Here is a 16847-nt window from a genome sequence, read left to right on the forward strand (position 1 = left end):
TGAGGAGCTTCCATTGTGACGTCGCGCCCCTTCGGCTGGGCTTTGTCTGTCCATATATGGGCAGCTACGTCACGGAGCTTTCCCGGGGCTCAGATAAATAGGCTGGTGGAGTTCCCTGGCTGGGAGCTTTTGGGCAGCAGTGAGCTTGCTAGGAAGCGGCGGGGCTGGTGGTGGTGGTAGCAGCGGCGGCAGCAGCGGCAGAGGCGGCGGCGGCGGCAGTGGCGGCGGTGGCGGTGGCGGATCGGGGGGCGGGGGGGCCGCCGGCGCGCATCTGTTTGTGAGATCAATACTGAGGCCGCGTCCAACCCCCTTGGGCCGAGATTCCCCCAGCCCAGGCCCCCCCACCCACCCCCCGCACACGCCCCCCCCCCCAGCCTCTTACGGCACCAGCTGAGGCACCCAAGAGGATTACCCCCCTTTGCCCTCTCTCCCACCCACCCCAAAAAGAGAAGATCCCCTCCCCTGGCCCACCCCTTCCCCTCTTCCCTCCCCCTCCCCCCGAACTTTCCCTCTCGCATGCTTTTCCCCTGCACCACGGATCGCCTCTCGGATGCCGCTTGCCTGGAAGCTGCGTTAGGAGCGAGCGGCGGCGGTGGCGGCGGTGGCGGCGGCGGCAGCTCGGGAGTGCTATGACCGGCAAACTCGCCGAGAAGCTGCCGGTGACCATGAGCAGTTTGCTAAACCAACTGCCTGACAATCTGTACCCCGAGGAGATCCCCAGCGCGCTCAACCTCTTCTCTGGCAGCAGCGACTCGGTAGCCCATTACAATCAGATGGCTACAGGTAAGGGCGGCGGGGAGGCGGCGAGGCAGCTCGGAAGGAAAGGGAAAGAGAGAGAGGAAGAGGAGGAGGGAACGAGCTAGCGATGGATGGATGGATGGATGGATGGATGGATGGATAGGTGGATGGATGGATGGGTGGATGGATGGATGGATGGATGGATGGAGAGATGGGGGGCGCGCTGGGAATTTTCCGGGGGGCGAGTTGCTTTTCCCACCCACTCCTCCCGCCCTCCTCAATCGGGAAGGCTCGGTTGGCGACGCCACGATAGAGGCTTCGGTTCTCCCGGGTGGGGGCAGCCGCCGACCAGCGGGAGGTAGGTGCGCGGCTCTGGGGTTCTCCACTTAGGGGGCGCGATCGCCAGGCTGCGCGCAAGGCGTGGTGCTGTCGCCCCCTTTCCCGGGAGGAGCCCAGCGTCCCTTTCACCCGCGCTCTCCCCCCCTTACTCCCTCAGCCTCCCACCCGGGATGGAGCCATGTGCGGCGTGGAGTCCCCGCGGTGGGAGAGGTACTGCGACGCTGCCTTTCCGGGGCGTTCAGCAAAGCCGTGGGGGTATGGGGACGGCGGGGAGAGGGAGGGGGTCCACCCGCGCGGGGGCCGTCACGGGGGGCGATCCCGCGGCCGTGGAGCTTAGGAAGAGCGGCCACTCCCGCCATGGAGACACGGGCCGGTTTTCCGCCGCCCTCCACCCTCGCTAGCTGAGGCTGGGCTTTCCCCCTCCAGCAAGAGCCAAGAGCTCCTTCAGGCCTGGAGAAGGCTGGGGCCCGGGAAGGCGGCGGGAGAGCTCCCTTTGCGGGCAGAACCCCTCTACGCGCAGAGGACAAAGCATCGGAGCGCTCTGGGTCAGCGACCCGGGTGCGGTGCGGACGGGGGGCTTCGTCGGGGCAGGGAAGGCGCGGCGTCCCGGCGCGGACAGGGCTAAGGGAAAAGGCCGAGTTGTGTGCGCTAGAGAGCGAGAGCCCGGCGCGCTCCGGGTCTGAAACTACCTGTAGCTGCCGCTACCTGCCCGCCCCACCTCGGAAACAACAACAATGCTTCTCGCGTGCGCGCTTGTGTGTGTGCGTGTGATACGTGAGTGTGTGCGCGGCGTGTGCGGTGTGTGTGCAGCAGCCACTCCACACCCCGATCCGTAGTATTTTGCTCTATCCAGGTTGCGCCCGGGAGCGCGGCACCGCCCGCTTTGCGCCCGGGCGCAGCTTTCCTCCTACCCCGTGCGCTGTTCACTCCACCCGGCCGCACCCTCCACACCTGGGCAAGGACCTGGGCGCCCGGGCCCGGGAGCCGGCTCGGCTTCACTCACCCCTCCCCTCTCTTCCCCGCTCTCCGCAGAGAATGTGATGGACATCGGTCTGACCAACGAGAAGCCCAACCCGGAACTCTCTTATTCGGGCTCCTTCCAGCCAGCCCCCGGCAACAAGACCGTGACCTACTTGGGAAAGTTCGCCTTCGACTCCCCTTCCAACTGGTGTCAGGACAACATCATTAGCCTCATGAGCGCCGGCATCTTGGGGGTGCCCCCGGCCTCAGGGGCACTCAGCACGCAGACCTCCACGGCCAGCATGGTGCAGCCGCCGCAGGGCGACGTGGAGGCCATGTATCCGGCGCTGCCCCCCTATTCTAACTGCAGTGATCTCTACTCGGAGCCTGTGTCTTTCCACGACCCGCAGGGCAACCCCGGGCTCGCCTATTCCCCCCAGGATTACCAATCGGCCAAGCCGGCCTTGGACAGCAATCTTTTCCCCATGATTCCTGACTACAACCTATACCACCACCCCAACGATATGGGCTCCATTCCGGAGCACAAGCCCTTCCAGGGCATGGACCCCATCCGGGTCAACCCGCCCCCTATTACCCCGCTGGAGACCATCAAGGCATTCAAAGACAAGCAGATCCACCCGGGCTTTGGCAGCCTGCCCCAGCCACCGCTCACGCTCAAGCCCATCCGGCCCCGCAAGTATCCCAACCGACCCAGCAAGACCCCGCTCCACGAGCGGCCCCACGCGTGCCCGGCGGAGGGCTGCGACCGCCGTTTCAGTCGCTCGGACGAGCTGACCCGGCACCTGCGCATCCACACGGGCCACAAGCCCTTCCAGTGCCGGATCTGCATGCGGAGCTTCAGTCGCAGCGACCACCTTACCACCCACATCCGCACGCACACGGGCGAGAAGCCCTTTGCCTGCGAGTTCTGCGGGCGCAAGTTTGCGCGCAGCGACGAGCGCAAGCGCCACGCCAAGATCCACCTCAAGCAAAAGGAGAAGAAGGCGGAGAAGGGGGGTGCGCCCTCTGCGTCCTCGGCGCCCCCCGTGTCCCTGGCCCCTGTGGTCACCACCTGCGCCTGAGGCTCGGGCCCCCAGATCCCCACTTTTCCCCTGCAGTGTCTCCCAGCTGCTCGCCTGAAAGCAGCGGGAAAGCTAGCCACGGAGGCGCAGGGGCCGCGCCCTGGCCTCTCCATGGACGTAAGGTCCCTTGTTCCCCTTCGATGTCCCCCGTTTCCACCCTTTCACACCGGCCAACGGTCGGGGGCCAGGGCAGGAGGCGCCCTCCATTCGCTGCCCCCCCTTAACCAAGGCGTGGGGGCGGAAAGGTGGCGTCTAGCCCGCTTTGTTCAGTTCGGATCGTCTTGATCCAGGGGCCGCTGGGCCGCGCCAAGGACCTGCGGGGGACTGAAGGCGGGGCCCGCCCAAGCCTCGCCCGACCCAAGCACCTCACGGTTCCCCCCACGTCTCCCTCGGTTCCCCCTCGAAGACCCGAGAGGGGGAGGGGGTAAGGAGCGCACCAAAGCGCAGAGCTTGCTGCCCGCCGCACGCACGCGCGCCTGCGTGCGGGGATGCGCGCGAGTGTGCGTGCTCGCGTGAGTGTTATGTGTGTGGCTGTGTGTGTGTGTGCGCGCGCGCGCACGCGTGTGTGTGTGTGTGTGTGAGACTCTTGAGCTGAACTGGGCTGTGTCCACCCCAAACTCTTCCCCACATCGGGTCCCCAGGCCGCTGGGGGAATGTCCCAGGTTGGGGGCCTGCACGTGGCCGGATGAGACGGTCTTCCATCTGCTCGGAAATAATGTTTCTTACAGAAATGCCTCGGATGCCGCCGCCGCGGGGCTGCTACCGCCGTGTAGGGTTCGGCCCCTCAGCACCCCTCCTTTTCCGAGCGCTTCGCTCTTAGGCCTCAGGGCAGTCTGATCTGCGGGGAGAAGGAGCAGCCATCGCTAAACATGCCTTGTAACAAATCTATTTCCTCAGCCCCACTTCTCGAAATCTCTGTTCCTGAGTTCGCCCTCTGCCCTTGCTCCCCCACCTCTCCCTTCTCGCTAAAGCCTTCTCCCATCTCTTTCAAAATCTTCTTCCAGAAAGGCAGGCCTCAACCAGCCGCCGCATTTCACCATCTTTTTGTTTTCGCTCACTCATACCGGTTTCTCCTACCCCCCATTGATGGGAAAGCAGGCTCATTTTTCGTCTTTTGTCATCGCCACGCAACAGGTAGAATTCAGATCTATGTATATGGTGTGTGTGTGTGTGTGTGTATGTGTGTGTGTGTGTATGCATGTTCGTGTATATACACACATACATACAGCTATATATACATATAAAAGACACACACACGATATGTACTCCTAGCAAAATAAGATCTCTAAGGTACTTGGCTATCCAGTGCAGTGCACAGGAATAAAGAGAATTTGTAGGTATATAAGCTTTAAATGATTTATTTTTATGAAAAATTTAACTGATGAGATTATATCTACATAGGTGCGTGTATGCACACACACACATACGTATGCATGTATGAATACCTGCAGATACACACATACACACGTCTGTCCAAATTTTCCTTAAAGATATGGGTATTTTTGCATTAATCTATGTTGCTGAATGAGGCATATCTTTTCCGCCCCCCAGTCTCATATTCTCCCCGCCCTACCTCACCTCTTCTCAGGCACCCCCTCCTCCCTAGCGCTTCCCCCACACAGGGGTGACTCTTTTGAAGTGGAGTAGTAGGGAAGGTTGCTCTCTGACACAGCTTCCAGCACAGTCTTGACTGAATGTACTGTTCCCTCTTAGCGTTATTCTCCTGTGGTCACTAAGCTGCCCAGAGAGAAGGAACAAAGGTCTGGAGTTTACAGAATGTCTGTTTTTAAAGTCACTTTATGCGTTTCCCACTTTTTTTTTTTTTAAGAAAAAAAAAGCATCGGGGTTTTTTGTTTGTTTGTTTTTTTGGGTTTGTTTTTTGTTTTTTGTTTCCTTTGGTGGTGGATAAATAATACTAAAAGGAGTCTAGTGAAAGGGAAAAAAAAATCAAAGAGCAGGGGGATTGTGAATTTCCAGGTACTTGGACTTTTTGTAGAAGGAGAGAGAAGAGGATGAAGTTTGCCAGGAGGGCCCATATTTTTTCAGCTGAAGGGTAAAATCTTTCTTTGCAGAGACAGTATTTTGCTGAATACTTTTTATAATGTGATGATTATTAAAAACAAAAATTTTGGTCACTTCAAAGCTGGAAGGAGGAATCAAATATCCTTTAATATTTTTTCCTTGCTCCTTCTGGTTTATGCATGTCACTGCATGATAATCTGAGTTTTCCTTTGTTTTAATAAAACTGTTCTCAGACATTTAAGCTTAAACTAAGAGAAAAATAACTTTGTTGCCAAAAGGTTGTGCTATCCAGATTTTTTTATATGTCTGCATGTTTTAAAAAAAACAACAAAAGAAAATGCACTCTAACTTATGTGAACTGAGAGAAAAAAATCAGGTTTTAAACAGGAAAACCTATGGGGAATGATATTTTTTGAAAGACTTTTGTATAAAGTTGAGTACTTAGAAAAAGACAAACCAGATGTAATATATTTTGTGGATGTTTTTATTTCTTGGATTTATAGTACCTTATACTAAGGTTAAAAAAATATGCTTGATATTGTGAAAAGGTGAAATTCTTCACCAACATTTCATTTGCTCCTTTGTCACATTGTTATGCCAATATAATATAGTTAATGAAAACAGCATTTTTAAAAACCGAAATATTGAAATGGTGTAATGTTGTACCATTTGCACTGTGAGCAAATGCTAATACAGTAAATATATTGTGTTTGCTGACAATCAGCCGGCCTATAAATCTCCTTATTTTATTTCTTGTTTTCATAGTATAAAGTTTTGGTCTGGCCTGTTTTTTGTCTTGTTTTGTTTTTGGCTGAGGGTTGGTTTGATAGGTTCTTATGCCAGGTTTTGCTGTTCTTGCTCTGAGAACTCAATGTGAAGCATGCAATTTGGCATTATTAGAAGTTGGTCAGAATTTTGTGCGGGTTCTGGAGTTTCAAACCCGGTGTCGAGCATTTATCGCGGTTCTGAGAGAATAGGATTCTTCCTCCACGCTGCTGGGAGTCTCAGACTGCCAGAGAGATTAAGCAAACAGATGAGATAAACTCATGGGAGTCAGGAGTAGTAACTGGAACCTTCTAGAACCCTCTCCCTGGTTTCTAATGGGTATTGAGGGTAGAGAGGCGGGGATCTCCCAGTGGATGAACTATGGCTCTGGTGGTAACAGGGAGCACCAGAGCAGGACCTTAGAGAGTCCTTACAGCCATACTGAGCAGTGCTCTTGTTACAGCTTTTGAAGCCTGAAAAACAGGTGGAGACTTGAGAGAGGGTTCTTCAAGGTTGGCAAGATAACCAGAGAGATTGGAGGCTCTATTGTGGTCAGACGACTGGGAAAAATCAGGTTTAAAAATTATGCAACTTCAATCCCACTTGGACAGGACTCTCCAGGCCTCACTACTTGTAGCTGCCTGGGAAAGAGGGTCTTGGCTGAAAAGAGCAGCTCTCATGAACTCCCAAGGGATCCGATGCTTCTGAGAGGAGAAAGAATATTTGGGATTTGGAGAATGTACAAGGAATATTTTATATAGCATCAACCCCTCACATTTTATGACTTCTATCTCCCACAGAGGTGATGCTTCTCCTACTCTATGAGCTTTCTTCCCCAGAAGCTTCCCCTTTCTTAACTGAGATCATTTGCCAGCCCTAGAGCTTTCTCCCTGTTCTCTTAAAGAGATACATACCCTCCACTTTCTTCCTGTGTCCCCAGCTCCGCTCTGCCCCCTTCACCTTATTTCCCAGGAGTCTTCACAATCTTTGATCCTCTTGCGGCTTGTTCTCGAATGCTCTTTGGACAGATCAGTCCTTCCTCTCCCTTTCTTTCTGCCTGCCCTCTAAAACACTCAGTTGGGCTTTTTCTGTCACGTATTGTGCATATCATCGGCCTCAGTGAAGCTTGGGGGCAGGGGCTCGGTGTCTGATACTGTGCTGTGTAGATGGGACAACAAACAGCAATGGGGGACAGTGTCTTGCCGCCTGAAGCAAACACACAGTGACAGAAACGGAGTACAGCATCCCTGCTCAGGAACTGCTCTTGCCGCCCCAGTCAGACCCATCACCCTGAAAAATGTGGGTGGTATTTCTGGTTGGCCTCAGTTACCAAGAAGTTGAGGGCAGACCCGGGTGAAGGCGGTGGGCTGTGGCCTTAGAAAAGAATGTTTTTGAAGTGTGAGTTCAATAAAGAGAATGCGGTATGGAATCTTCCATTTTCTCACCCACACAATTCTGGGTCACGGGCTGCCATCTTGAATTCCCTTCTCTCACCTCATGAAATTTTGAAATTCTAAACTGCAACTATAGCCACAAGGAGGTGTCCTTTTTTAACAAAGGGAATCCGAGATGGCTGAAAAGTCCTGATGATTGACTATATAATCCACCTCTTTGCTAAACTAGATATTTGCTTCCAGATTTCTATGTGTTTTTCAAGCGCATATTTCTCAGGGAAGGATAGCGTCACTGGGTGTCTTCATAGTTACCATCCAGCCCCACCTGCACCTTCTCCAATCAAGTCAGGCCTTCAGAGTTACACTTTCGTCAACAGTGTACTATGCTGCATGATTAATAAACTCACTTCCCATTGGTGCATATTACTCAACCCAACCTGGTTCAACCACTGGGTTACTTGACAATATGGCAGCCCGCCTGGCTGGCACCAGCCCTGTGTGCTGTAATCTCTGATTCATACTTTGTAACTAGATAAGGCTGTCCCAGATAGCATCACACCAGCAACCCAGCCTGCCTGGGTTTTGTGAATATGGGGAGAGGAAACTCAACCTTCAAACTTAGGGATGAAGTGGAGAGATGGTAGAGGAAAGGGTTGGGTGGAGCTATGATGAGAAGGAATCAACGTAAGCTTTTCTGGGAGCAAAATCCGACAGAGAAGTATGGAAGAGGTAGAGGCATAACTATGTCCAAAGCAACCTCTAAGCTGTTAGGGGTGAATGAAAGGATCTCTCTCTCTCTTTTCCTCTCTCTCTCTCTCTCTGTCTCTCCCACCTTGGGAGTGGCTTACTGAAGGTGATGACTCTTTGCAAAATTGTACTCCATGAACTAGGGCTGGGTACAAATGAGATATTTCATGAGAAGCGGGGAGCAAGGAGTGGCTTATTTTCTAAATGGTGGTGGTAGTAATGATCTAAGCATGTGTCTATTCTTCTCAAGTATATAAAAAGGAATAGCAAGGTGGATTCTGATGATAGCAAGGTAATGGCTTATGGCCAGTCGCTATAGATCCCCTTTCACTAATCCAGAATTTGCCTGCCATAGATAAGGGGGTTGTGAACTGCCTTTTCCTGGCTTTGACTGGCTCCCCTGGTGCCATGGATTAAAGAGCCTAAGGAAAGTAGAAGGGCTCTGTGTGTCCCAAAGACTAGAAGTCATACTGGCAAAATCTTAACGACTAGAGGGAAATGACTTTCTAAAAGGTGCCATGGGGTTTTCAAAATAGGTCATAATCCTAAATCTATCCCAAGCAGTTCTTTTTAGAAAACCCACTCTTTGCACAAAGAGGAATGAGGTCTCCAGAGGAAAAGAAAAGATCCAAGTGGCTCTCGGAGCCCCTTGGCTGCCCCAGTACCCGGGACAAGGCCGCGAGCATTCAGGCCCCTGTCAGTCATCCTACAGTGGCCAGGGACGCATCTGGCCTGGTCAGCTTCTCCTAGCATCTCAGCTCTTGAAACTTCACCACTCCTTTTGCTTGAAGGTTCCTTTCTATCCCATTTCTCATATTTTCAACAATTGGTCATTTTCGCAACCTCTACAGGAGCAGAGGTGGGCCAGGGGCAGGGGCAGCATGAGGAGGCTTTCCCAACTTGCATTGAAGTCGCTGACATGTCCGTGCCCAGGCAGGAAGGGACCAGGCCCTGACTCACTTGCCTAGGATCCTCATTCCCCATCCTCATCATGGTTGCCTCACGTGGCGTCTGAAACTGGGACAGTCCCTGCCTCCGCCCCTGCCGGCCGCCGGGAAAACACTGCTCCTCTGCCCTCTGACCTGGGTGGGAAAAGAGTATTTCTTCCCTTTTGGCGAACACGCAGATGGCTAGAAGAAAGGTTTCTGAGCAATCTTACTAAGGAGCTGATCCAAAAAGAACACGGCCAAAAGCTGCCAACAAGAAGGAGAGAGTCGAAGGTTCTAGATGGTGCCGGCTACTCAACAGAAACACTCTAATGTCAAGGTTGGGTGGGAGTTTGACCACCACATGGTTTCTTTAATGTTGCCTCGCCTGCTTCTTGGCCTTGGCTCCAGGAAGGCCCCTAGCGCATTCTCTTAGGACGAGGACATGGGGCTTCCCTGGGTTACTGCTACCCTCCTTTCTTCTCAAGGTTCCTGGACAGAGGACAAAGAAGGCACACTCCTGGACCTCAGGCACCCCACCCGCACCTACAGTCTCTCCTTCACCCATTCCCAGGGGCCTCTGCCACTCCACAGCCCTCCCGCCCTCTCGCTGCCCAGCCATGTTCTCTGGGCCCTGCTCATTTTGCGTGGAGCATGATCGCGGGTCCCTCAGGCTGGCTCTCCCTGTGAGGCCTGCCCAGGGCCTGCAGCCATCTTTACCTCAGGCCTTCACAGCGGCGTCCTGACCCACACAGAAACACACTGCTCTGTTCTGACCCAGCCAACAGCAGACTTGAGTCCCTATTTGAGTTCCCTACTGAGTTCCTAGTTGTAGTCTTAGGAAAGCTTCCACCTCTTGGCTCCCTAGGGGTAAAAAGATATCTGACGCCACTGAGGCTGGGGACACCCCAACCCTCCAGAGGGGAAGTTACCCTTGTCTGTGGACCTGTCTTCTCTGTCATGGCTCTCCCCAGGGGGTGTCTCCCCCCCACCCATGCATCAGGTCCCTGTTCCCAGCAAAGGGAGAGAGATTAGTGACCAGAACAGACTGGGGCCTCCAGGCACATTGGCTTCTTCTCAAGCACAGGCTGCAAGAGCTCTAGAACTTTCTACTCCTTAGTGCTTTGCCCGTCCAGGTGGTCTGGGTGCCTGAAGGACTTCCATTCCTCCTCATTCCCTTATCCTCCCTGCTTGGGATGTTCAGGCCATCTGAGCAGGAAGGCAGAAAACTTCTAGTGCCTGTGTGACCCCAGGGTACTAAGGAAAGTCTCCTTTGGGGCACTCGTTCCTACCCAAGTCTCCATCCTGAAAATTGGGAGGTGGTTTGATAACCCAGCAGCTACTTGGCTTTTCCCTTGGGGCCTGCTCTGGAATCACCATCTCCATCTCAATCTGAATCTCAGCTCCACCACTTGCTTACGGTGTGACTACTGACAGATTTCTTAGTCTCTCCAAACCTCGGATTCCTCCAGTCTTAGCACGACATCGTAGAGTTCAAACGAGGCAACATATATGGTGCCTGGTTCATGGTGGATGCTCCATAATGTTACTTATTTTCCTTGTCCCTCACCTGGTCCCCTCTCCCCACCCTCCAAACACAGATGCAAGAAGGAGAGCTCTGTGTCCACCAGAGATCCGCACACCAGTTCAAATAGAGCCAAGGCAACCTCCGGTCCTCACCACCCGCCCCCAACACCAGCCCTCCACAGGACATCTGTATTCTGAAAATGGATCCTCTCAACCCCAACCCCCAGTCCTCCCAGAGGACACAAGTCCTCTCCGCTCTGGGCTGCAGCTGCTGTTCATTGTTGCCATTTCCTGGCTGGCTCCTGACCCCATCCCAGGTCCTCTTGTCTCTCTGACTTAGATGGGTGGATGTAACACCTTCCTGATGCAGTATCATCTGCAAAGTTAATTAATGTGTCATTGGGCTGTTGCCTGCTTCCTGATCCTTATCAGGGATTTAAATAAAACGCAGCAGCCCCAGTTCCTCCCTGTCTGTCCCTCTCCCTGGATCTGAGGCTTGTTCTTAGTCATCCATCCTTGACCTCAGCCTTCTGGCCAGTTCTCAGCTTCCAGCCTCAGGCCTGATGGAGCTGCCCCTGCCCAAGCCTAGTTTGGGAGCAGAAGCACCATCCAGGGCTTTCCCAGTGGTGATGTTCTAGGACAGAATCACAGGCAGCAGGGCCCTGACCTCATCCCATCCCCCTGGGTGGGTTCCCCTGCATTCGTTGAGTCATAATGGACCTTAAGAGTCCAACACCCGCTTTTTCAGGTTAAACAACAAAACAAAAACAAAAAACAAAAAAACAGAGGCGTCCAGAGGTTCTGTGACTTTTCCAAAATCACATTCAACAAAGGAAGAGCCAGGACTTCGGATCCAGACTTTCAGTGGAGGGCCCCATGGAAAGTGCTGGTTACTTCATTTATTCAGTACTATTTGTTGAGAGACACAGCATTCTTCCATTCACAAAACTTGCCTTCTCCAGGGCAGAAGCAGGTAAAAAATACTCATGTTGGATTGTGATATGTGTTACAGAGAAAAATACAGCAGAGCGATTGGAGTGAGAGGTGCTAGGTGGGCATTACAATTATGTTGGGGGAACACAGGGAGCTGTCCGAGGGCCTCACTGGGGAGGGGGCTTCGTACAGATGCAAGAAGTGCTGGAGCCAGTCCTATGGACATCTGGGCAAAAAGGAATACCAAGTGTAAGGCCCTGGTGGTGGCCATCTAGAACTATTCAAGGAGCCACATGAAGCCAGAGTGGCTAGTGACAAATGTGGAAGGGGGTCAGCTGCAGGAAGAAGGGGAGAGAGCAGGACTTATGCTGGGCTGCCAGGCCCTCTCCCTCTGCCAAGCTGCCTCTCTTCTCTGCCCTCAATGATCCCCCTTCCTCCACTTGGCTTCCTAATCCACCCCCTCCCCAGCCAGCTGCCGTCTTCTTAACCTTGCTTTCACGTTCAGAGGCAACTGATGATTCCTAAACCCCAGCTTGGTCAAGGACAGAAAGAACTGCCTCCTTCAAGAACCACAGCCTGAGAACCGTTTCTCTTCCTGTGGCCATTTGCCTTGGTGCCAAGTCCCTGACAAGATGGGTGACTCTTTCTGCTGCCCAGTCTCACAATGGGAATCTCCTTTGGCCTCATCTCACAGAAATCACTCCTCACAAAGCCAGCTTCCTCCTTCATCTGTGGCTGGCTTGGCCATGTTTCCTGCCTTGGCAAAGAGCTGGTGATGGCCAGGTTCCTCCGATATGGTCACATTCTCGCCCTGACTCCGAGCCCTGAATGTGCAAAATGGGACATTCCTGAAATCACTTGATCCACTATGGTCCTCACCGTGAGCTCAGTGTCCCAGGATCGTTACAAATCTTGGTGCTGTGACTTTATCTCTATATACTTGTCTAAGCAATTTCATCTAGGAAAGAGAAATTTCTTCCCTCCATCTTTCTTTGGTCTTCCATGTCATGTCTTTCCAAAAGCCCCCCCCCCCCCGCAGTCCTTGTCTTTCCCTGGCAACGTGACATCATCCAGAGCCTCTTCCCATTTCATTCATTCATCTGTTAATTTAGCAAGCCTATAGGAAGCCAGGTATAGTGCCTGTCTGCAGGGTCAGGGGGAGTGGCAGGCAGTACAAAGATGAACACCAATGGGAGACCATTCCTGCCCTCGAGGGTCTTCCATTCTGTTGGGGGAGAGGGAGACCCATAAACAGATGATTTCAATACATTGGGCCTGGCGTCATGTAGTGGTGGTCCCTGATCGAAAGATACCTAAAGCAGAGTCCGGCGGGAAGTGGGGGAGACAAGAGTTAGAGGGAGGGGAACTTCCTGGAGGATCTCAGAAAGTCCTCTTCCATGTCTCTCAAAATAATGAAACCAAGGTCCTGAGAACCCACTACATGCCAAGTGTGAGCTAAGGTCTCTTCGTAAATTATCCCTTTGGACTCTAGGTAGAGTGGCTCCACCCTGGGATGCTCACCTGGTGCTCTGTGGGGCTGCTCACTCTCTTGTCCTTTTCCCCAAGGAGGAAAAGAAAGTCCCAGTGGCCCACAGGCCCCAGGAAACAGCATAGCAGCTTGGCATCTCTGGAGCATGCCCAGCAGGCTTGGTGGAGGTTGTCCAACCCAGATGACACTTCTCCGTGTTACATTCTGGTTGCTTCTTCTTGCTACAAGGCAGACTTTTCCAGGGTTGGGGGATCCATCTTCTGACTCTCCTTGGTCCACACAGAGCATCCCTCCAGCTGACCTTCCTGCCTGTTCCTCGGTCCAGGCCCTGAGATGGTGAGCTAGAAGCTGCCCCACATCCTCTTCTCTTTGGGCACTTAGAATTCTGCATCCACAATTCCAGAGACAAACCTCTGCCTTTCTCCCCTCAACCTACCCACCTACTTCTCCTTTGCTACTGGTTGAAGAGCTCAGGCCTCTCGGCCAAAAGACCCAAGCTATAGCTTTGGTCCCCGCATTACTCTTCTCTCTGTGTTAAACCAGACCAGACCAGACCAAAAGATATGAGATAGACCGAGTCCACCTCGTGACTTGGCCAAGGCTCTGTTCTCCCATCTCCCGTCTGCAGGGAGTATTAACTCCCATTCCACAGGGCAGTTGAGAGGTCCACTGCAATGTAAAATTATGAAGGCGAGCTGTCCTGTCCCAGAGGCCTGAAGAAGACTGCTGGGGAACACTCTTCCCTCTACAGGTGAATATCCCAGGCAGACATTCTAGGCAGAGCTGGGAGCCAGGTCTGAACTCAAGTCACTCTTCTTAGTAGGTCACGTTGGAAAACCACACAGGACCCAGATGGTTCAGAGGTGACAGGCCTGGGAATGATCCCTGATTCCCTGTTAGAAACTGTACCTTCTGGGTCTAAGGGTGCTGAAATGTGCATCCAATGAGGACACATATCATCAAACAGCTGTATACCCCTGGGACTCGCAGACAGCTCTCCCGTGCCACACCAGGAGTTAGGAGACCTGGCTCCTGATCTCGATTTTGATATGAGGACAAAGCTGTATGACGTTTGCAAAGCCATAGTCCCCCTCTGTGTCTTAAAGTCCCTGTCAGAAAAGTGGGTGGTGCTAGTGGTAGAGCCATATGGCACCTCAAGCTTGGCTCTGCAGAGTTCCAGGACCATCCCCTGTGCACACAAGATCCACCCCTCCCCCTCATAGCTGGAGGGCTGAGCCGGGGCCCGCAGGGGCAGGAAACAGAAAAGGCCTCAGCTTTCGTCCTCCTGGGCCCAAACCTGATCCTACTTGCTGGTGCTCAGAAGTGCTGGCCTCGTTCCATCCCCGATGACGTCCTGGGCCTCTCATTCTCTGGCCCAAGCCAAATGTGTGTAAGATGACATTTGGTGAGGTCCCCTGGCTTGGGGTCTCGGCAGTGGCCTGTGGTGCACGGATCAGCCCCAGGCCCATGAACTAGAAGGTGCCAGAGGGTGGCTGGCCCCTAAACCGAGCCATTGTCCCGGGGAGGGAGCAGCAGTCGTGGAGAGCTCAGAGCTCCGCCTTTGGGCCTCCCACCCTGAGAATTCCTCTGTTCTAGGATATTAGCCCCAAAGAGCTTCTGCCTCTCCTACAGGGGCCTAATCTCAGTAGAGGCCTCCCAAGAGGTCCTGGAGCCTCATTTCTTCTTCCCATCCCCAAAGAAGTGTGCTGCTCCCCATCCTCCTCCCAAACAGGCTGCCCGGAACCATCGGCCCCTCCCCGCCGCCGTTTCTCCCTTATCTGGAGCATCGCTCTTCCACCCTCCCTGCACTGGAGCGTCTGCTGGGTTACCCAACCATCCCTAGGTCAAGCCTGTGTCGGATGGGTTGAGTCATTATCTCCATCTCCTCCCCAGCCCTCCCTCCCAGGTCCCAGGGCTTGGTCTGGTTTAGCAAGCTGGGAGGGAAGGCTCCATCACTTCCATGTGGGTAGCCTCCAAAGCCCCACAGGCCTCTTGGGACCAGGATTTTCCTGGTATTTGGCCGGACTTTGTCTTCCCTGGAACAGTGCCTCATGGGCACTCCTATGTCCTCAGCACTACAGACCGCTCAACACCAACCAGACCACCCAACAGATGGCCTGAGTGTGCTTCCTGCCCATCTCTCCACCCCAGCTCCTTCTCTGGCTAGTCATGGAAACTCGGACACAGCAACTAACCTCTCTGGGCCTCGGTGGGCACTTCTGTAGGATGGGGGTAATAACGCTGCTCCCGCCTCAGGCAGGACACCAGCTTGGCTCCCTCCCCAATGCCCTCTTCCAGTTCCCTTAGGTCTGCTTGTCCTTTCCTCTCTCTCACCCTTGCTCTAGAGCACCTCGTCTGCCACGGTGGGGGGCCCCTAGCTCGCTGTGCTCCCCTTCCTCATGCACCAGCCGGCCTTGGCTCCTGCCTCTCTCCCTTCCACACCCCTTATAGCCTCTGTGGGCTGGCCTATGAAAGTCTCCAAACAAGCCCAACCAAACCCCTGAGAATAGGCCTCCAGACAAACCTCCTCCCGAGGTTCAGACCACAGCTTCCCTCCGCACTCTCCCCACATTATCCAGGGAACCTAGAAGCGATGGAGCATAGCCCCGTTTCTCCCCAGGACAGGAAGGTGGGCTCCATACTCTCACACAGCCTTCCCACCCTGGCTGGTCCCTGGGCAGTCCCCTCTGTGCGGCCCTGCTCACATGACCCCCATCTTTGTGCCTGCCCTGCACACGCATGCACAGCAGCCCCGCTCCGTTCTCCCGCAGCCCAGGCTCCCCTGCTTTCCCTCCCCCTCTCGTTCTCTTTCTGTGCTGTGCTCCTAGAACACACCCTCCCGGCCCACCAATCCTACACAAGCCACTGTGCCTTACAAGCCTCAGCTCCACAATTTCCCAGCCTGCCTTTGTGGGAAGGGTCTTTGCGATCTGCCTCCTAAGCCCCTCGCCCCTTTCCCCAGGAGGAAAAGCAGCCCGAGGCCCCAGCAGCACCGGCAGCCCCTCCCCAGCATCTGGTGAAGGGACCAGAAGAAGGAAGCACTGTCGGTTCTTTTCCCTGAGACTCCTAGATTTTGCACCAAAATGCAGGGTGTGCTCCTGTTTGCATTTTTTTTTTTTGTTTCCTTTCTGAAAATAACCATGAAACTATCATTTCCTCCCACTGCCTTTTCCCTATCTTATTTGGATTAGCAGAGTTGCTGGGAGAGGTGGTTTGGAGCCACTGGCAGCCTCCTTCTCCGACCTGGGTCCGGAGGACTCACAGGTGGCTTTCAAGCAGGTGCAGCCAGAGGGGCACCAGGTCCCCCAGTGGGGAGGAGAGGAACGCAGACACTGGGCACCACGGAGCCCTGTGACTCCCTCAATCAGAGACCTCCTGGAAACCAGGTTTCTGCCCCGCCTTGTCCCCAAGTTGGCAAATCCTGGGAACAACTGTGCCCTGGTTTCCCCTTAGCTTCTGGGTGTGGGGGAGGGGCCAGCAGCCCAGGCCCCCATCCTTGGCCAACCGCAGGGGAAGCCGTGATGGTTGCATATTCTCCCTGTGAGGTGAGGGTGAGCAACACAGGAGAATCTGTCCTTATATAAGAAGGAAAATGGGGTGCACGCTGGGGGGCATATTATCTCTTTCCATTTGGTTTCCATCCACGCCTACTCCCCGCTCAGCCATTCTAGGCATTCACTCTGGTCCTCCAAGAAGCAAGCCTTGAAAGACACCAGACCCAGGTCAGGGTGGTGGATCAGAGAGGCCCGCAAAGGAGCCTGCCGCACCTCTACCCAAGCGCCTTCGGTTCCAGCCCACTTCCTGTGACTTGCCTGAGAAGCTGGGTCCTCACGACCTCCCCAGCCGTGGAGGGAGGCCCCAGCTCCGCCGGCCTCAGGCCCTCCCTCACATCTCAGGTGGGGACAGCAGTTCAAAATGGCAGCGC

The 16847-nt window shown here is 54.0% G+C and overlaps 1 protein-coding gene across 2 annotated transcripts; it reads left to right on the plus strand.

Moving 5' to 3' along the window:
- Positions 1 to 529: 529 nt before the first annotated feature.
- EGR3 (early growth response 3) lies at positions 530 to 5928 on the plus strand. Of its 2 annotated transcripts, none has more exons than XM_026519008.4 (2): positions 530 to 783; positions 2110 to 5928. In XM_026519008.4, exons 1-2 carry the CDS (start codon positions 630 to 632, stop codon positions 3117 to 3119), a joined length of 1164 nt encoding a protein of 387 aa, XP_026374793.1. In that variant the 5' UTR covers positions 530 to 629; the 3' UTR covers positions 3120 to 5928. The 2 variants fall into 2 exon arrangements, with proteins under 2 accessions (XP_026374793.1, XP_048068242.1); XM_048212285.2 differs by lacking the exon at positions 530 to 783 and adding an exon at positions 970 to 1287.
- Positions 5929 to 16847: the final 10919 nt, after the last annotated feature.

The sequence above is a fragment of the Ursus arctos genome, unplaced genomic scaffold (genome assembly GCF_023065955.2).
Source record: "Ursus arctos isolate Adak ecotype North America unplaced genomic scaffold, UrsArc2.0 scaffold_11, whole genome shotgun sequence".
NCBI classification, from domain to species: Eukaryota; Metazoa; Chordata; class Mammalia; order Carnivora; family Ursidae; genus Ursus; species Ursus arctos.